At 55.3% G+C, this 21141-nt stretch overlaps 1 protein-coding gene across 3 annotated transcripts in view; it reads right to left on the bottom strand.

Annotated features, from left to right (window-relative positions):
- Window positions 1-727: 727 nt before the first annotated feature.
- CARS2 (cysteinyl-tRNA synthetase 2, mitochondrial) overlaps window positions 728-21141 on the bottom strand; it is a 45151-nt gene continuing 24737 nt past the window's right edge. For 2 of the 3 annotated variants that reach the window (XM_040487080.1, XM_040487079.1), the window contains 8 exons: window positions 14948-15081; window positions 12580-12647; window positions 5978-6044; window positions 5285-5423; window positions 3419-3542; window positions 2651-2749; window positions 1206-1412; window positions 728-877 (listed from right to left, as the gene is read on the bottom strand). In XM_040487080.1, the coding sequence (XP_040343014.1) occupies window positions 818-877; window positions 1206-1412; window positions 2651-2749; window positions 3419-3542; window positions 5285-5423; window positions 5978-6044; window positions 12580-12647; window positions 14948-15081 (898 nt within the window). In that variant the 3' untranslated portion in view covers window positions 728-817. Of the gene's footprint in view, window positions 878-1205; window positions 1413-2650; window positions 2776-3418; window positions 3543-5284; window positions 5424-5977; window positions 6045-12579; window positions 12648-14947; window positions 15082-21141 lie in introns of those variants that run through there. The other variant, XM_040487081.1, reaches the window with a different exon arrangement.

Below are 21141 nucleotides of genomic sequence, written 5' to 3'. Positions count from 1 at the left end.
ACCTGCCTGGGGTATATTTGCATGAGCTGGGTCATTGTAGGCAAGTCTAGTTATGAATGGGTAAAAGGGGGCATTGGTGCCTTTTGGGATCCTGGAGGCCAGGGATGAAGTGAAGGTGGCCATGTGCTCACCCACAGGCCCAGGAAATGCCAGCTCGGCAGTATGGGACAGCGGGTGGGAAGAGACGGACTGAAAGCAGGGAGACCACACACTCAGCCATGCCATGAGCCATGTGGCCATGTCCCGCCCTGCAGTCTGTTCTCTCCTACCTGTGACTTGCTCTCACCCTGGCATCCGGGCTCTTCCAGAATCGGCCCCTGGAGCACTGCCCAATTATGTCTGCTCAGAGGCCACAAAGGATGGCACACGAGAACCATGGTTGAAAAGGTTACATGCGGCGTGAAGAGACCACAGTCAGAGTGAATGCAGCAGTGACTGCGGGAGTGGTTATGTGGTTTCCTATGATTAACACGTTACTTGTGTAGCCAGAAGGGAATGTAGGGACGGGTCCTCACCCCTAGTTCAGCACTGCCCAGGGCTCAAGGTGCAGGCCACTCCGTCCTGACTCCTGTGAGACCTGCGTCCTGATGTCGGGGCTCCAGGGTTCGTGGGGTCCTGCCATGGTGTCACCCGCGGGCACAGGGCCAGCATCAAGGACCAGTGCTGCCGAGGAGGTTTGAGAACTGCCCCTGTCCATCGGCATCATGAAGAATGCACATTTCAGGCATACGGTGTCACTGATTTACTTCCATGTTCACTGAACAGCTACAATAGGAAACTTTAATGTAAAGCTTTTACAGAACTGTGTCGGGAGCCCTCAGCTCCCTGGTCTGTGGTCTTGACCCAGCAGCTCCCACGTGGACGTGCTGCTCCTGTCCTGCAGAGGAAGAAGGTTCTGGCTGAGCGGACTCCCTCAGCTCATGGCGTGAGGGGGCGACACAGGGCTCACTGCCACCCCACTGCTTCCACAGGCCTGGGCCACCTGGGCCTGCTCCTGCATCCGTCCCCAGCCGCAGCATCCCCTCCCCAGTACATATTCCCATGGGTCCCTTGTGTCACTGGGGTGGGGGGGGGGAGGGGTGGTCCTCTGCTCAGGAGCGCCATCAGCCCAGCGGGCTCTGGCCTGGACCACTCCGCGTCTGCGTGCCCCCGCCTGGTTTACAGAGGCCCTCGGGGTGACGGTGCCCCCGGCTTTGATGGCTCACCTTAATGCTGATGCCGTGGGCGGTGAGGTCCTGGCGCAGAGCGTCACACGCCTCCAGCAGGGGCTGCCTGTCCAGCCGCTGCTGCCGCTGGGCCTCCCCGGTGGCCTTTCCACTGGCCAGCGCGAACTGCCGGACCTTGAGCCGGAACCGGACCAGCTCCTCCACCACGCTGTGGAGAGTGGCCTGGCTGTCGTCGCCTGGAACGAACTATACCCAGGGGAGTGGCGTGGTTAGTGAGGCCGGGAAGTGGCCGTGCCTGGGGTGGGGGGTGGGGGGCGCAGCACGTCCTCCCTGGTCTGGGCCCTTGGCCCCTCTTCACACTCCTGGCCTGCACGCCTGGGTCACCAGGCAGAGCTCCCCGTTGCCACCCACGTCCTTGGGAGGGAGGGGTCCCCGGGAGGCCAGGCGGCCGGGCCAGGAGCTGCGAGTGCATAGATGTGATTACCAAGAGTCGGAAAGTCCACACCATACTGACTAACGGAACCGAATCTGTTCCCTCTAACCAGTTACTCAAAACTGCATAAAACTCACACGTGGTTCGCACACTGGCCAACGCTCCCCGAGCCTGGGGGAGAAACTTCAGCGGGTCGCATGCATCTGAAGCTGCCAGAAGTTGTCTCCCCCCCGACACAGCTTCTTCCTCATGGGAGGGGATCCTAGCAGCTGTTCACATGTGTGAATTACACATTTCACAACTGTGGGGTCAAGCTTCTGGAACCTATACTATCCTCAGTTACTGCTTCTGCAGTAAAAGACGATTTTCCGACTACAAAAACGTGAGCCCCAAGTGGGAGCCGGTGTCAGCTGCCGAGGTGGGGAAGGTGAGGGAGCACTTTCTGATGAGGGCCGGGCCGGGCAGGCTGCTGCTTACTACTCAACAGCACAATCTGGGAAGAGAGATCCCGGCATGCGTGTGACGGTCACACCTGTCTGCAGCCCTGACCTTTCCCCTCCTTCCCTGGTCTCACAGTCCTGAAGCCATCAGGCAGGACAGCGTGGGGAGGGTGCCGTGGAGGTGGGGCCCTGGAGGGGGTGTGTGCAGAAGGCTGCCTGAGGAGGAGGCTGGGGGGGGCGGGGGAGGGGGGCAGGAGACACCAAGGGGCTCGGCCGGCAGCTTACTCTCGGAAGGCTCAGGAAAAATGTCCTCTGTGCAACTACCTGCGTTTTGAGTCTTACAAAGTCAACACCACACAGGAGCACGCGTGCAGAAGTGACAGCAGGCAGTCTGCAGCCAATGGGCTGCTGGTTCTGCGTGGGCTCCCGGCAGCTTCCGGAAGGAAGATACTAGCTCTAAGCCTCTTTTCTTTTTAAAGAACGTGTTTTAAACACGTAAATAAATTCAACACAATTATCCACTGAAATGAACGTTTTAAAAGGGGAAAAGCCAGTGGTTCCTGCACATAGTCCTGATCCTACAAGTGAGGCCTGAAAAGAGAAAGGTGTACCTGTCTGTCCGTCAGAGAGATCCCGACGGTCTCGAAGAAGTGTTCAATGTAGGACACGATGGAGCCGAACACGGCAGGACTCCTGGGACCACTGGGCTCCTGGGGCAGATCACCCAAAAGGGGCGCTTTCAAAGCACAGGAAGTGACGTGGAACAGAGACCTGGAAGGTCCCCGCCGGTCCGGGCTTCAGGTCCTCGTGCCGGGAGGACATTCTAGACTCAGTCCTAGAGCTGCCCCTCACCAGCCCACCGCACGACGGGGAAGCCACGTCACCCCTGCACCTCAGTCTACCCGTCTGTAACACAGGGATCTGGTAGGTCTGAATGCTTGTGTCCCCCAAAGTTGGATGTTGAAACCTAACCCCCGGTGTGATGCTCTCAGCAGGTGGGTCCTTAAGGGGTCACTGGCTCATGGGGACAGAGCCTCACCAAGGGCATTACTGCCAAGGCCCAAAGATGGGCCGGGTGGGGTGGGCACAGTTGGGGTCCCAACACAGCTTCCCCCAATGTCCTAGTTCACATCCCATCAAACTCGGGTTCCCCCGAGTTCTGAGCAAACGGAGGGATCAGGAGGTACTTCCTGCATCAGCAAACACGTGATGCTGCCTGTCCGTGTGTGCAACCTCCCTGCTCTGGGAGGGCGGGTCCCATGCAGGACAGGGCAGCTCCCAGAAGTCAGGGGAGGCCTGGGGGCCACTCCAGGAGGCGGCAGGGTGGCATCCCTGCCTTCCCGCCGAGGGAAAGCGCCACGGCCGTGTGCTGGGGCTACCTTAGTGCGTGCCTGCAGCTGTCCGTTCCCGCGGTGGATGAGGTCCATGACCGCGTCCACCGCCGCAGGCGTGTCAAAGTCGTCTGCCAGCGCAGCCTTCACAGCCTCCCTGGTGTGGCGGAGCCTTGGAGAGACACGGGTGCTCCTCAGCGCCCCCGCCCTGCCCAGCACAGGGCCCCCCCCCCCTCCACTGCAGACGCCCCTCCTGAGAACGGGGTAAGACTAGCCCAGAATCGTCACGTTACCCCAGAATTCAGAGGGAGAAAGCCCCTAAAACCCAGGTTTGAACACCCCTGTGCGTGTGGGCAGCTCATAAGGGTTTAAGAACGCAGTGGTGGGAAAGGCAGCGTTCCCGCGAGGCCAGGCCACATTCAGCTCGCATTACACAGAAGTGGCCTGGGCAGGCTTGGAGGGAAGGACGGCACGAGGTCAACCCCCCTGCCCAGGAGCCTACAGGCAGGGCACCTGGCTGCATGGTGAGAGCCCCGCCTCCCTCGGAGGGCAGCCTCAGGTCCCGACGGGCCACCTCAGGGTCACGCAGTCCCAGCAGCCCACAGCAGCTTGTGCCCTGCCCCCACCCTGTGAGCCACACCTGTCTGTGGGCAGCTGGTCAGAGCGGCTGGGATCCAATGGCCCCTAGGGCCTGCCCCCACCTCCCCCAGGCTCTGAGTGCGTCCTGCTCCCCACACCTGGCTGCAGCCTCTCCACCTCCATCCCCCTGCTGTGACACCCCTGCCAGCCAGTGCAGTCTCCGTGACAGTCCACCTCCTTTCCCCCCCCCGCCCCAGCCATGGCAAGGACGTGCAGGTACCCCTTGGCCCTCCCCTCCCCTGCACGCCTGCTGCCTCACACACTGAAGCTTCATCTGCAACATGGCTCCCTGTTGTCCACCATTACCGGACATCCCCCCACTTCCTGCGAACTCCCCGATTTCCAAGCAGGTGGAGCCCCGGGGCCCTTTCCGGCATCGTAAGCAGCCCTGAACTGGGGCGGCAAAGCCCCTGGACACTCGCCCCTCTGGTGGGCCTGCGGCCCTGGATGGTGGGGCAGTGGCTGCTCTCCAGCTTGGCCTGAGTGACCAGGAAGCGAGGAACAGGCCACAATCAGGGCTCTCTGTCACAAAGGAGAACCCGGCCGAACGGCCTCCCTCCACCAGGCCCGGCAGTGAGGAGCGCCCAAGGCAAAGAGGGTGTCCACCTGTCCCTTGTACCCGCCATCTAGACGGCTGCCGAGTCTTGCTGATGGCGCCACACCCCCATCCCCTGCCTGTCCCAGTGCTCCAGGCTTTGCTGCTTTTCCTCCTAACCAGACAAGCATTTCCCCAGTTTCCTGGGTCTTTCCAGCTCCTTTCCATCTCTGATGTCAATCCCTGGTCTTGTGAACACATCTAACCACTTAACGAAGCAGCAGAACCAGGCGATTTCCACGTGGAGGGTCGGGGGTCCCCCCACGTCTCCTGCTTAATACTTACCTCGGCTGCCCTGTGACCACAGACACCCGCGTGCAACAGCAGGGGGCGGGGGACACGCACTCATGCAGACCCGCAGGTCGACTCCCGATCAGGTCTGAGCTCAGCCACCGAGACCACCCCCCTCCACTCGGCCTCGCACCCGCCAGCCCTACCGAACCACGGAGCGAGGCGCCTGGAACCTCTGTGCATCACTCCCCAGCACACCAGTGAGCGCCCCGTCTGGGCACAGGTGTCACCCACCCCTGCACAGCCGCCCCCTGAGGGCGTCCTCGTCCCTCCCCAGCAGGACCACCACTCGCCCGAGGCGCCTGCCGCATCAGCCCCCAGAAGCCTCTGCCCTCTCGGCAGCCCCACATCGAGCACCCAGGACCCTGGGGCGGATGGGGGGCGCCTACCTCTCCCACAGCAGGCCTTCCCCGACGGGGCCGCACACCAGCTGCCCCTTCATGTAGGCCCGGGCGTCCTCGATGAACGCGGCTGCCGCCAGGAGGAGGTGCTTGGCCTCCAGCATGGTGCCGTCACTATAGTCCACGGCTGCGGAGGGGACACGTGCGGTCACCTGGGGAGCCACTGCACTTCGCAGCCAGAAGTGAAGCAGCAGACGCGGATACCGCTGCCCCCCCTGTGCCCCCGGGACCGCGAGGGTCCGCCCCACCCCGGGCCTCCCCACCTTGGAAGACACGGAGAACCACCCCCAGTACGCCTGGCCGAAGGGTTCATTCCTGTGGACAGGAGATCCTGGGCCCCGAACCACTGCTTGGGGGATCAGTCGGCGGTGGGGACACGGGGCCTGTGTTTCAGGACAGGCCCTCAAACTCAGCGTTTTACAGTGAGAACGCACTCTCCACCTGGGAGGGGGTCACCGGGGGACCCCATCCAGACCCACACAGAGCAGAGCAGGGGCTGACTGGAGAACCCACGGCCTCCAAGACACGAGCTTCTAGAATCTTCTGGCCGAGCGCTGGGCTTGCACTCAGAACCCAAACCCACAGGCACGAGGGCAGCCACACTGACAAGGCTGTGCTTCCTCCTCAGCCTGAGTGTGGGTCCTTCGAGCCACCGGGTTTGGCCCCCAGCCGCGGCCTCACCTGACCTGTAGCTGCTTCGCATGCAGAAGAGCCGGAAGACGTCGGGGGAGAACGTCTTCAGGAAGTCCTGGCAGAGAAATCAGGGAGAACCCGGAAATTATAACGTGCGCTATGACCGTGTGAGCCGACCCCACTTACCAAGACGTCGGAGTTTTTATGGACAGCTTGGTTTTGTTTGCACCCTATTTGCACGTTTCCCACACGTTTCCCTTCAGACTGCGTCTGCGGGGAAGGCCCCCTGCTCTGCGCTGACGCAGGGGGTCCACACCGACATTGACCTTGGGAGCCCCTTGCCACGACACGGTCCCGAGAGGATGGGCACAGCTCCAGGCCCCATGATGGCAGGGGTCCCAGGAGCGGAAGCTGCCTGGGACATCAAAACAGGCCAGGACCAGGGTCAGACCGAGGGCAGAGACCAACTCACCCTCCCACAGGCTGTTCCCTGACGCAATGCAGCGAGGCGGGCACCCAGCTCGTGTTCTCAGAGGATACTCTGCCCCTGGTTAAACTGAGGAAAACTAACAACCTGTCATTTAAATTCTTTTTAATTTTTTTTTTTAATGTTCATTTAGTTTTGAGAGAGCGCCGGAGCAGGGGAGGGGCAGAGAGAGAGGGAGACACAGAATCAGAAGCAGGTTCCAGGCTCCCAGCTGTCAGCACAGAACCCAACGTGAGGCTCGAACTCATGAACTGTGAGCTCATGACCTGAGCCAAAGTCAGATGCTTAACTTACCGAACCACCCAGATGACCCAAGAACCTGTTGTAGAAGTTGTTAAAACAACCCCAAACCCTGTCTGTGGTGGCCGGTGAGAGGCACTCGGCGACCTCACAGGGCAGGGATGCAAAGACAGGCCACTGGGCACCGCTTGGCCTGCCTGGGACACTCATACCCAGCCCACGGGGGCCCACACCGATGACCAGCAGTGGCCCCGAGGACAGGCTGGCTCCAACGGGACCCTCTGACAACGTGGGGTTTGGGTCAAATGTCCCTGCATCATGGACTCTGCGTGAGCAAAAGGAGACTCTCTCAGCCCTTCTCCCGCTCCACATCTAGCGGTGGCTTCCGGCCTCCCCTTGGCCATAGGGACCCGCATGTCACAGCTGGGGGGGACGCGGTGGCCGGGACCCTGCACGAGGACCGGTGGGCAGCTCCCTAGAGGCAGTGGCAGAGCCTGTCCCCTGGGTTAACATGACCGCTGGCCTCCTGGGGCCCGCATGGCAATAACAGGACGCCCGGGGCTGACGCAGCCTTGTGGTGGCCGGGGATGGGGGGGTGGGGGGGTGGATGTAGCCCCTTATATGCTGAGTACTTGCTACACTGCCAATGGCAGAACCTACTGGAAGGCTCCCACGACTTCGTCACAAACTGCTAAGCTGCACTGCGTCACAACAGCGTCTGCCCCACCACGGTGACAAAGACATGAGGCACGGAGAGCTGACAAGCGGCCCACACGGCACCAGATCCCCGCTCTGCTGCGGGCTCCAAGCTGCGCCCGACTTAGGTCTTACTTCTGGGTCCCTTCCCCACTGCAGTCTGTGAGGCTGTGTGAGCGGGGCGGCTGAGGCACAGGCCCCTGGTGTCACAGCTCCCGTGTGTGGCCCTGGTGGACCCAAGTGCCCGTCTGGATCTGCGCCTGCAGAGCGGGGGCCGGGGGGGCGGGCTTCCCGCGCGGGGTCCCCTCAGCTTGGGGCCATTTCTTGAGAATTCCTTCCCAAGAGCACAGGCTCCACGGCTCTACAGCCGGGTGTGAGCTGCTTCCTTGCGAGCTGGCGTCAGGGGACCCGCGCCACCCCTCCCCCCTTCACTTCAGTTCCTTGTTGTTGCTACTGCTGCTTGTGTTCTCCTCCCAAGATGTTGCCAGATGTCGGGTGTGTGCGGTGGGAGTCGTGGGGAGTGGTCTGCAGCAGAGCAAAGCGGTGCATCTCCTGGGTCCCGATACGGCCGCACTCAGAATGCACCTGTTCTGCACACGTCTGTGTTTTCTGTGAACTGGGTACCTTTCCTTTCCTGCTGACTTTATGCTTGTATTTGTGCATTTAGTGAAAACATTTAAAGACTCTGTGGTAATACAGCCATTTTATGTCTGATGAAGCTCTCTGATGTCTCTAAACAAAGACAGCCTCCCTTCCATTTTCGTATATTTCTGGGTAGCTATGTTCTCTATTTCACTCCAAAAAGGGTTTTAAGATGTTAGGATGGTAGGATTTTATTTTTATTTTACTTTACTATTTATTTATATTAGAGAGACAGAGAACGTGAGCAGGGGAGGGAGCAGAGGAAGAGAGTCTTAAACGGGCTCCATGCTGAGCGGGGCTCAATCCCCCAGCCCTGGGATCATGACCTGAGCCAAAATCAAGAGTCAGACACTCCACCAACTGAGCCACCCAGGTGCCCCTACGATTTTATTTTAAAGGGGTTTTCCTCCCATTCAGAATTTTTACCCCCTTAGGGGGGTGGCGCCTGTAGAGTATAGTACTTTGAGTAGAAATCTGTAGTCTTTCTACAGCATTCAGTCTCTGGGGACTAATTCCTGGTAATAACAGAAAGAAAAGGCAACCGCATCCAACTACCAAGCAAGGGAAACCATCAACAAAACGGAAAGGCAGCCCACCGAATGGGAGAAAACATTTGCAAACCGTGTATCTGATAAAGAGGTGTGTATCCAAAATCTATGAAGAGCAAAAGGCAACCTGATTCAAAAATGGGCAAAAGACATGAATAGACACTTCTCCAGAGAAGACATCCAGATGGCCGACACCTGAAAAGATGCTCATCACTCATCATCGGGGAAATGCAAATCAAAACCACTATGAGACACTACCTCACACCTGTCAGAGTGGCTAAAATCAACAACACAAGAAACGATAGGTGTTGGTGAGGACGTGGAGAAGAAATAGGAACCCTCGTGCACCGTTGGTGGGAACACAGACTGGTGCAGCCACTGAAGACACTGAGAACCACCAAATAATACAATTTAAAGGGTGAATCCTGGGGTGGCTCAGTCAGTTGAGTGTCTGACTCTTGGTTTCAGCTCAGGGCATGATCTCATGGTTTGTGAGTTCAAGCCCCGTGTTGCGCTCCGTGCTGACAGTGCAGAGCCTGCTTGGGATGTTCTCTCTACCTCTCTGTCCTTCTTCCCCCGTGTGTGCTCTCTTTCTCTAAAATAAATAAAATGAAAAAAAATGTGAATCCTCTGATGTGTGAATTACATCTCAATAAAGCTGTTCTTAAAAACAAGAATTGCATGGGGCACCTGGGTGGCGCAGTCGGTTAAGCGTCCGACTTCAGCCAGGTCACGATCTCGCGGTCCGTGAGTTCGAGCCCCGCGTCGGGCTCTGGGCTGATGGCTCGGAGCCTGGAGCCTGTTTCCGATTCTGTGTCTCCCTCTCTCTCTGCCCCTCCCCCGTTCATGCTCTGTCTCTCTCTGTCCCAAAAATAAATAAACGTTGAAAAAAAAATTTTTTTAAAAAACAAAAAACAAAAAACAAGAATTGCAAGGAAACTTTAACTTCACTCAGTGGTTTTATCATTAATACGACTATTGGTATTAACATTTTAAATATGTCAATTTTAAGAGAAAGCATGAAGTTGATGTGCTGTTGTAAGGAAGGAAACAAGATTTTTCATAAAGAGGGAAAAGAGCTAAAACCAGAAAGTCCTATAGTATTGGACTGGATAGTTCACAATGAACTCCAGGGACCAACTACATGCACATGGGTTCATCTCCACCAGCTCTGTCCCCTGAAAAGGCCTGGAAACAATGTCACTCTTGTGGTAGACACACCGAGCATCCAGATCTTGGTTCGAGATTCCATCTTCCCGCAAAGGCAGCGAGCTCCTTGGGGGGAGTGGCAGCACTGCGGCAGGACGCAACGGGAAACGGGGCCCAAAGCCAGGATGCGCGGGGCATTTCCCCCGGAAGAAGGAGCCTCCTCCCCGCCCCTCCCCCCTGCCCAGGCCAGAGCTGGAATAATTTCAGCACAAAAAGAATGAAGACTGAATTGATAATACACAGAGCGAAAATAAAAGCTTAACTCCTAGTGGTACCAAAAAAAGAACAGACAAGCCCCCGTCTCTGAAAAGGACTGCCAGCCAGGGAGTGTGACGGGGGCAACAGCACAAGATAGCGTGCTTTGCAGGACCAGAGACACGCACGATGGGGTGAAGCCACCAGAGCATCAGAAAACCACAGACTGGAGGTGGTCCGGGAAGAGGACGCCCCATGCAGACCACCTCGCCGGTTCTCCATGTTCACGAAAGACAAATAAGAACCTCTCTGTCAGAGGGGCGCCTGGGGGGCTCAGTCAGTGAAGCATCCGACTTCGGCTCAGGTCATGATCTCACAGTCTGTGAGTCTGAGCCCCGCATTAGGCTCTGTGCTGACAGCTCGAATCCCGGAGCCTGCTTCGGATTCTGTGTCTCCCTCTCTCTCTGCCCCTCCCCTGCTCATGCTCTGTCTCTCTCGGTCTCAAAAATAAACAAAAACATTTTCTTAAAAATTTAAAAAATACTAAAAAAATAAAGAAAAAAGAATCTCCACTGGTGGCCATCCCTTACCCGAGCAGTCAAGCCCAGCGTCACCAGCAGGACAGCCTGACACTGTGGCCCTGGAGGGATGCTGCGTGAAGCCCACAGCACCACGGAGGAAGTTTCCCACCAGAAAGATTGAACCTGAACCGAATCAGGCCTGAGGCCTTGCTTCCAGTTACGAGGAAAGACAGGAAACCACAGATATGCAAAGGACATATGATACAGGACACCACAGACATGCAAAACGTGGGCCATTCACCAAAACTGGCCTCAACCCTTCAAAAAGGTCAACACCACAGGGAGAGGCTGTTGTCCATCAGAAGCCCAAACAACCCAGCCAACCAAACAACAGGAGGATATAATTGCGTGTAAGGAGGGAGGAGCCCCGGTCACCCGCTACGGTGACATGTGAACGCGGTGCCCAGTGAAACAGCCACAACGGGATGAACGCTGTCTGCGCTGGTGCGAGGTCCACGGAACACCCCCATCGTGGGAACAGAAAGCGGATGCGGAATGCCGGGGCCGGGCGGGGCGGGGAGATGCTCAATGGGGAGGGTGTCGGTTGCGCACGATGAAGCGGCAGAGCCGTCCAGCCCGACAGCGAGGGCAGTCAGCACGACCGCGCTGTACCCGCAAACCGGTTACGATGGGAACTCGGTGCCGTGCCTTCCTACCACGGAGCATTTCCCCTGAGAAGCCTGGAAAGACATGGCCCGCAAACGCAGCACGCGAAGCTTCACCGGGTCTTGGTTTTAAAAACACCAGGCTCTAAGGGACACTGGGACACGTGGAAAAGTCAGAACGCAGACTGGGGAACTGGTATTGAGAAGCCACTGCTGACGTGTCACTCTTGTCCTCGGGAGTGCGGGCGGGATGGGGAAGGGTCGTGACGTCTGCGGTGTTGAAAGGTTCAACGACAGTGGTGATGAGACACACGTACACCATGCATACGTGCACACACGCCCACCACTCCCTTAGGTGCAGGAAAAGTGATAACTCTTGAACCTGTGTGGTGAGCGTGTAAGTGTGTAACTTTTCTGCAGGAAAACGTGTCTAAGAATGAACACTCCTGCTAAAGAGGAGTCGATAAAGACGCTTTTATGAGGAGCACCCCTGCTCTGGCTTCCAGCCCGCCCCGTCCACAGGGGGGTGCGTTCTGAGGCCCCGTGGACGCCTGGACACGTGATAGCACCGAGCCCCATGTTTACTGGTCTTCCCTATACAAACATGCCTGTGACAACGTTTCCTTGTAACTGAGGCACAGCACGAGATCAACTACAGGACGGCTGTGGCAACATACTGTGATGTAAGTGCCTGTGGCCTCTGTCTCTGTTGACATAACTTCTGGCCCTGTTCTCACCCCTCTTGTGAGAAAATAAGCGTCCCCTGGGAGGGCAGTGGCGCGTGAGGCTGTCACTGCCTCTGGACACCGGTGAGTGAGACCGCAGATACGGGGCCGGCTGTATGTAACGTAACTCTGGTGGGGACAGCTCTCCAGGCCGGGTACTCAGGGGACAAAGGTCTGGTAACTGTCCTTGTCACTTCAGTATTTGCCATTACAACCGTGTTTGGCTTCACGGCCCCAAAGACGAAGACTGAAGTGTTTGGAGCGCTCCCGTTGGCTCACTTGCTTTCCACTCGTGTGGACGCCCCCTCCCGCCCCTCATCCCCACGGCGCGGTGATGCTTTTCTCAACAGGTGGCTTTCAAAGCCGGCAGGCAGAAGCCCCAAAGCCACAGGCCGGCAGGCTGGTGGTGGGACACAAAAAGGGGTAGGTGTGACTCAGGGTTGAGTGCGGGAAGGGGCTCAGGCAAGAAGGTGGCGTGAGTCCCAGCACGCAGGAGGAGCTAGGCAGCATCCATGGGGAGGCCGCCCGGAGAGGGCAGGGGGACGCGGAGGGCTCCGCCCCGAGAGAGCACCGGGTGTCAGAGTAGGGCTGCCTCCACCCCCAGACCGCACGTTAAGCTTGGAGGTAGGAGAAGCCTGTCGGGGCCACGGGACAAGGGCCTGGAGCACGGGGGTCAGAGACCTGGGGTCGCCCTTCCAGACAGGCCAGCGGTGCAGGGTTACCTTAACAGTGATGTAGTTTTTCAGCGATTTGGACATTTTTTCTTCTTTGCCTTTCACGTGCAAATGCCCTGAAACAAAAAACGGTGATTTGTGCCGAGTCTGGTGGGAGGAGGAGGAGGAGAGGGCTGGTTCTGTCGGAGCACCGGGCACCACTTCCCGCAACACTGCGCTGCATCCCCAGCAGGCACACGCCCGCATCTGTGTGGCTAGTGTGCCCCCCAGACCCTCGCCTATGCTCCACCCCCCTCCCCAGACCCTCGCCCATGCTCGGCCCCCCAGGAAAAGGGAACCCACAGCCACGCCTGCTCGAGGTCGTCAGGTCTGCCCCGCCCTGTCCCGCAGACCCCTCACCCCAGGAAAGGACAGAGCCCGGGGCTCTGCAGACCCTGCGCCTGGCAATACGTGCCGGTTTTCGGAGGTTCCAAAGCGCGGGTCTCTGCGAATGATCCGATTGTGTGCTGCGGTCTGCTGGCACAGGCCTCTCAAGGGCCTGGGAGAGTGTGTGAGTGAGTGTGAGTGTGTGAGTGTGTGTGAGTGTGTGTGTGTGGGTGAGTGTGTGTGATGGGAGACAAGAGCCCACGTCAGGAGCTTCTCAGTCCCTGCTTTCACACGGTTTCCTTCCGGGGCGGGGGGGAGTGGGGCCTGGGGGGTGGGGGGCCTCGCCTCTCCCACAGAAGATGCTTCTGCCTTCTCTGACAGGAGCCCGAGCACAAGGAAGCCCCAAGGCCAGTTTTTCTGAGAGCTGGTTAAAAAGTGTAGCTTCCAAACAACTATGACCTCAAACACATAGCACATATATACCAAACACAATTAAAACTCTCTTCGGGGCACCTGGCTGACTCAGCTGGAAGGGCATGTGACTTGCTCTCAGAGTGGCAAATTCGGGCCCCTTGTCAGATGTAGAGATTATAACTAAACTTAAACGCTTTTTTATTAGTTTTTTTAACTAATTTTTTTTTCAAGTTTACTTATTTTGAGAGAGAGGGAGCATGCGTGGCGGGGGAGGGGGGCAGAGAAGGAGAGAATCCCAAACAGGATCCGCACTCAGTGCAGAGCCCGACTCGGGGCTCAATCCCACGAACCATGGGATCATGAGCTGAGCCAAAATCAAGAGTCGGGGCGTTCAGCCGACGGGGCCACCCAGCCCCCCCCCCCATTTTTTTTAATTGACAATATTTAGAAAATGAAATACATCCGACTACTCATCTTCCGTTCACTTACTTCAGAAGAGGGGTGTTAACCCTCCTGTGCGTCAGGAGACACCAGTGTCTCTCCAGGACAGGGTGATGGCAGAGTGGCGGAGAGCCCGCTGTCTTAATAGTTTGTCACAGTCGTCACAACGCAGCAACGAAAACCCTTTTCTGTTCCCAAACTGAGGGTGAACAGGACCTGCTTCTCTGTGGCCCCCAAACACCTCGTTAGTGACTCCTGGAGGGAAGCAGGAGGGGCACTGGCCCGCCGTCCCCTCTGGTCCCCGGGCCCACATTCGCTGACGGGCACAGGAGAAAACTAAGTGACCAGGAGCACGACCGTGACGTGTGAACGGGGTGTCAGGCCCCCAGACAGCTGACCCGGGGTGGGACACGGCCCTTCGGTCCGCGGAGGCTCCCTGCCCGACAGGCTCTGCACACATTTACTCGACGTGGGCCTTCCTCTCCAGTCCCCAGGCCAAAGGGAGGCTCTATTTCCCGAGGTTCCTGAAGCCAAGGGTGGGCCCCTGACTGTGGGCTACGCTGGGCTCCGGGGGTCACTTCTGAGGCACCCACCGGGCCGGCCCTGCAGCATCACGGGGCTCCCGTCCCCTCCAGGGAGTCGCCAGCGTGCACACCGCTGGCAGAAATGCAGTTTGGCCCCTGCCGGGTTCTGTCCCGGAGCGGGTACCAGACAGCTCACCGGCCCCACTTCTGCTGCATTTCCTCTGCACGCTCCTCCAAGGAGGTGCAGAAATGGGCTTGGGGTCGCAGAGACCCACGACGGCTGTTCCAGGGCACAGCGGCAGACGTGGCGGCGACTGTGGGGGCAGTCGTTGTCCACCGGAAAACGTGGCAGTGGACACGCTTTGGGCCAAGCAGCCTCAGGGCTTACAGTCACGGACGCCTGAGTGAGTGAGGCCTGGCCTCGCGCGCCAGCCAGCAGAGTGCCTCTGCCAGCGCTGCCCCGGCGATGGAGAACATTCTGCATGCACTAGTCAGCCCTCCCGCCCTCGTAACTCCAGTCCCATCCAAGGAAGTTCACATCCGGTGGACTTAAACTCCAACACCTCGACAGAGGACGGGTTCTTCCCCTGCGAACCGAGCTATGTCTTTGCAATTGTGACAGAAGTGACAGCACCGAAATAGAGCACAGTCAACCTGAAGTCACGACTTACCAGAATGCAGAAAATAATTTCCCCACTGCCTGCACTGATGGAAGGCCTCGCACTGGGCGATTTCGTTCTCGTGATGTGGGAAAGCTAAGTCCATCCCGCCCGAGTGGATGTCCAGCCGGCTTCCAAACACCAAGCTGTAGGACAGCACAGAGCGGGGGGTCAGTTCAAACAGCACGCGTCTCCAGACCCCGTCTGGTGGCCAGCCCTCCTGGCCTTTGTGCAAGGATCAAATGGATCTCAATTTAAAATCAGTATGTGTGATCATTTAGCTGATGCAAAAGGGAGAAACTGAAATTCTGTTTTTACTTCATAAATTCCTGATTCATAGTTTTACATCCTAGTAAAGAGGCTTAATTCTCCTTGTTCTGGATACAATATACTGTTTTTGTTATTTTTTTTAACGTTTATTTATTTATGAGACAGAGAGAGACACAGAGCACGAGCAGGGGAGGGGCAGAGAGAGAGGGAGACACAGAATCCGAACAGGCTCCAGGCTCCAAGCTGTCAGCACAGAGCCCGACATGGGGCTCGAACCCACTAACTGTGAGATGACCTGAGCCGAAGTTGGATGGTCAACCGACTGAGTCACCCAGATGCCCCAAAGAAGAATATCTTTCAAATGGAAAATACCTACAATATTCACCTATAATATACAGTTTTTAAAAACAACAAAATTATGTTTTCTTCTTCAACAGGTAGAGTTGAGTGGTTTTCCAACTTTAACAAAAGAGAACTATAAAATCAAGAGAATTCTTGTCATGGCTTTTGAAAATGTACCTATTTAGTGATCACTTATAAATAACAAGGTAATTGAATTCAAAGCAATGCATTTCAGCTGCCGGCACACCTACTTTGTCTGATTCTGTGGTGTTCCTGGAAAACCTCACGTCCCACAAAACTGCACCCTAAAACCTACAGGGCTGCTGGGGGCCACGGAGCTGGCTCTGTCCCCAGAGCACCTGCGAAGCAACAAGCACCAGCACCTACAGGCCAGGTTGAGCAGGACGCTTCGGACGACACGGAGACGCGCGGTCACCATGGGGGGAACGCGGGCCCGTGGGCAGATGCAGCCACCTGTCCCCTCCCCGTCCCAGAGATCAGAGGGGCTGCGGGTGCAGACACTGTGGTTAAAAAAGACATTTCCAAAGGGGCCATAGCCTCGCTGAGCTCCCTCTGCTGAAAGCCGACTCTTCTCCCACCAGGCCGGCTCTGGAAAGACCACGTCCACGCTGGCCACAGAGACGCCAGGCGTGGCAAAACCCTGCCAGCCCATTCTTGTACATCCTTGGTGACGGGCTTAGAGGATCTCGGAGTCCTGGTTCAAACACCGCACAGGGGGCATGAGGCAGGAGGGGCAGGACTAGGGAGGAGAGCAACAGAGGCTCCTTTCTATTTATAATGAGTGATTCGTTCTTACAAAGATCAGAGACAAAGCTGACAGCATGAGGGTTTAACAAAGCTAAACGGGGGAGGGGGTGCTGGGCTGGCTCTGCGGCCCTTGGTCTCAGGGTTGTGAGTTCAAGCCCCACGTTGGGCATGGAGGTTACTTAAAAAAAAAAAAAAATAAAGCTACACTGTGGATCCTTGCTGTTGCTTACATTAGTTTCTATCCTTGTCCATATGTTAGACCTGTTTCAATATAAGAGAACCCCGAGGAGTCTATGTTCATTAGATTTCAACAAAAATATTTAATGGGAACATTAACTTGAAATTTAGTTCATTTTTTTCTCCTGCTTTAGAGAAATTATTCGAAGCTACAAATAAGTATCTTTTTACAACCTAATATGCAGTCCACGTTGCTCTTAAATCAAAAGCATTTATATATACACCTAAGTGTATACAGTAGGACTGACAGTACAGTAGTTTGTTAACAAAAATTTGGGCCTGGAACTCCTGGATGCGTTTCCAGAAGAGTCATCTGGACATCATCACAGGTGAGGACAGGAGGGGAGGCGCAGTGGAAAAGCATCCCTTCTAGGCCATCAGTGGAACGAACGCAACTTGGATCGGCGGGTCCCGGAGGACGTGGGCCTCCCACCCGGTGGAACGGAAAGAGTGTCCCGGGACAAGGAAGCCAGTCTGGGATCAGGGGGCTGGGGCAGAGTGCTGTCTTGGGGGCATTACTCGCCCAACGCGTGCGCTCAGACTTGGCCAGCAAACAGCACCACACGGTGACCAACTCGAGGGGGCTGGGTTTGCTGGTCTTCAAGTTTGGGCGTAGCCGGCACTTTGACATGTTTGCCTTAATTGTATTTTATGTTTCTTTTTTTAATATTCTTTTTTAAATTCTTTTTTTTAATGTTTATTTTTGAGACAGAGACAGAGTGTGAGCAGGGGAGGGGCAGAGAGAGAGGGAGACACAGAATCCGAAGCAGGCTCCAGGCTCCGAGCTGTCAGCACAGAGCCCAATGCGGGGCTTGAACTCACGAACCGTGACATCATGACTTGGGCCGAAGTTGGACACTTAACTGACTGAGCCACCCAGGTGCCCCTATGTTTCTAATCTTTAAAACTGCTTATTATAATAAACATCTGCGATGAAGGCTAACACATCAAATGTCTGAAAATCATGGGTTCCTAACAGTACTAAAAAGCCCCTCACCTCCAGAAACAGGAAATAAAGAGTATTACTCACTGCAGGCTACTCACTGCAGGTATTTATAAGAACAAAACACTGGGAACTGAACGCTCATCCATAGGGTCCCAGCTAGCTGAATGGTGCACCCTCACAGCACAGCGCCATGGAGCTGAGGCACAATGACGGGCTTCGAGAACCACCGCAGGCGGTTCCCGGACACAGTGCAGAGGGAGAAAAAGATTGCTGGCAACCCAGGAGATTCCCGCAGGCTCGGTTCCAGACCACCGCAGTAACGCAAGTATCACAAGCCAGTCAGATGAACTTTTTGGTTTCCCAGCGTATATAAATGTTCACACTACACTGTCGGCTATTAAGTGTGCAACAGCATTCTGTCTACAAAACGCCGTACACACCCTAGTGAAAAGATACTTTATTGCTTGAAAGTGAAAACCACCACGTGAACTTTCAGTGGCTGGTAATCTTTTTGCCGGTGGAGAGTCCTGTCTGACGGTGGTGGCCGCTGACTCATCAGGGCTGTGACTGATGAAGGCTGGGGTGGCCGTGGTGGTTTCTTAAAATAAGACAAAACGAAAGTTTGCCACATCGATGGACTCTCCCATCCATGAATGATTTCTGTTTCAGGCAAAGCTATTTGATAGCATTTTACCCACAGAACTTCTTTCAAAATTCCCTCAGACCCTACCGCAGCTTTTTCAACTGAGTTTATGACACAGTCTCGTGGCTTTCATAAATGACTGTTGTCATTTCACCAGTCTCCATGGCGTCTCCACCAGGAATCTCAAGAAAGCACTTTCTTTGCTCATCCTTAAGAAGCAACTCCTCAACCGTTCAAGTTTTACCCTGAGATGCAGCCATTTAGTCGTGTCTTCAGCCCCACTTCTGAGTCTAGTTGTCTTGCTGTTTCCACCACAGCTGCAGGGACTGCCTCCCCGGAAGTCTCGAGCCCCTCAAGCTCTTCCATGATGTTGGATCGGCGTCTTCCAAACTCCTACTCATGTTGACATGTGACCTCTTTGCATGAATCACAAATGTTCCCGGTGGCATCTAGAATGGGGAATTCTTTCCAGAAGGTTTTCAGTTTACTTTTCCCAGATCCACCAGAGGAATCACTTTCTGCTGCAGCTATAGCCTGACAAAATGTGCTTTTTAAATATTAAGACTTGAAAGTTGAAATTACTCCTTGATCCACGGGCCGTAGAATGAATGGGTGCTAGGTTAACGGGCAGGAACACAGCGCTAAACTTGTGCAGCTCCATCAGAGCTCTTGGGTGACCAGGTGTGTTGTCAACGAGCAGTTTCAAAAGTAATCTTTTTTGGGGTGCCTGGGTGGCTCATTTGATTGAGCGGCCGACTTCGGCTCAGGTCATGATCTCGCGGTCCGTGAGTTCAAGCCCCGCGTCGGGCTCTGTGCTGACAGCTCAGAGCCTGGAGCCTGTTTCAGATTCTGTGTCTCCCTCTCTGTCTCTGACCCTCCCCCGTTCATGCTCTGTCTCTCTCTGTCTCAAAAATAAATAAACGTTAAAAAAAAAAAAAACATTTAAAAGTAATCTTTTTCTCTGAGCAGCAGGTCTCAAGAGCGGGCTTACAACATTCAGGAAACCATGTTGTAAACAGATGGGCTGTCATCTGGGCTTTGTTTTTCACTTGCAGAATACAGAATAGATTCAGCGTTAATTCTTAAGGGCCCTAGGATTTGTGGAATGGTAAATGAGTACTGGCTTCAACTTAAAGTCACCAGCCGCCTGCATTAGCCCCTAAAAGGGAGTCAGTCTGTCCCCTTTGAAGCAAGGCATTGACTACTTCTTTCCAGCTGTGAAGTCCGAGACGGCATCTTCTTCTGACAGAAAGGTGTTCTGTCTACACTGAGAATCTGTGGTTTAACGTAGCTCCTTCATTCACTGTCTTAGCTAGATCTTCTGGACAGCTGACTGCAGCTTCTGGGTCGGCGCTCGCTTCTCCACCTTGCGCTTTTTGCAGAAACAGCTTCTTTCCTTAAAGCTCGGGAACCAACCTCTGCCAGCTTCAGACTTTCCTTCTGCAGCTTCCTCAACTCCCTCAGCCTTCACAGAATTAAAGAGAGTCAGGGCCTCGCTCCAGAGTAGGCTTGGTTTCAGGGAATGTTGTGGCTGGTGTGATCTTCTATCCAGATGACTAAAACTTTCTCCATATCAGTAGAAAAGCTGTTTCACTTTCTTCTCATTCACGTGGTTACCGCAATACCACTTTTCATCTCCTTCAAGAACTTTCCCTCTACATTCACAAGGCAGCTAATTGTTCAGCACGAGAGGTCCAGCTTTTGGCCTGTCTTGAGTCTTGACAAGCCTTCCTCACTGCGCTTAAGCATTTCTAGCTTTTGATTTCAAGTAAGAGACATGGGGCGCTTGGGTGGCTCAGTTGGTAAGCGTCCGACTTCAGCTCAGGTCACGATCTCATGGTTCGTGGGTTCGAGCCCCGCATTGGGCTCTGTGCTGACAGTTCAGAGCCTGCTTTGGATTCTGGGTCTCCCTCTCTCTCTCCCCCTCCCCCACCCATGCTCTGTCTCTCAAACATAGATAAAACATTAAAAAAATTTTTAAGTGGCAAACGTGTGACTCTCCCTTTCACTTGAACACTTAGAGGCTACTGTGGGCTTATCAGTGGCCTAATTTCAACACCGTTGTGTCTCAGGGAATAGGGAGGCCCGAGAAGAGGGAGACAGATGGGGCAATAGCCAGTTGGCAGAGCAGTCAGAACACACACCTGTCAATTAAGTTCGCCATCTTACCCGGCGGGGGTCACGTGCCCCCAGACAATCACAACAGTAGCACCAAATATCACTGATCACAGATCACTATACCAACTATAACGATAATAAAAAAGCTTGAACTATGGCAAGAATCACCAAAATGTGACACAGAGAGACAGAGTAAGCAAATGCTACTGATGCCAACTGACCTGCTCCACACAGGGTTGCCACAGACCTTCAGTCTGTAAACAGCAGCGTCTACAAAGCACAGTAAAACGAGGCGCGCCTGTACAAGAGAGCACATGCGGTGTGCCGCCTACCGTGTGCCCCCCCCCCCCCCACCCCCCCCACACACACACAAAGGGGCGTCTCGCTACCGACAGAACCATGGGAAGTCAGAGGACCCGTCTACAGAGATCTAAGGTGGAGGAGGCCCCAGCAAAACCAGAAGAAAGTTGTTTCACAGGAGCCAAGGAAACGGCAGGTGTACTGACCGCCAGTCACTGACCAGCTGGCGATGGGGGTCACTGCTGACCTCAGGAGACCTCAGGAGTCCGTGGGGATGCCTGGAGACAACAGCAGGTCAAATGCAGATGGTAAGATGAGAAGCAGACGGGGCACCTGAGTGGCTCAGTCAGTTAAGCGTCCTGACTTTTGACTCTGCCTCAGGTTATGCTCTCGTGATTTGTGAGTTCAAGCCCTGCACTGGGCTCCACGCAGTCGGAGCCTATTTGGGACTCTCCCCCTCCCTCTCTCTGCCCCACCCCTGCTCATTCTCTCTCTCTAAAAAAAGAAAGAAAGAAAGAAAAAAAGAAAGAAAGAAAGAAAGAAAGAAAGAAAGAAAGAAAGAAAGAAAGAAAGAAAGAAAGA

This window comes from Herpailurus yagouaroundi, unplaced genomic scaffold, assembly GCF_014898765.1.
Source record: "Herpailurus yagouaroundi ecotype Mexico unplaced genomic scaffold, PumYag 164, whole genome shotgun sequence".
Lineage (NCBI taxonomy): Eukaryota > Metazoa > Chordata > Mammalia > Carnivora > Felidae > Herpailurus > Herpailurus yagouaroundi.
Note: the sequence above shows the minus strand (reverse complement) of the source record. Positions and strands in the feature narration are given on the sequence as shown.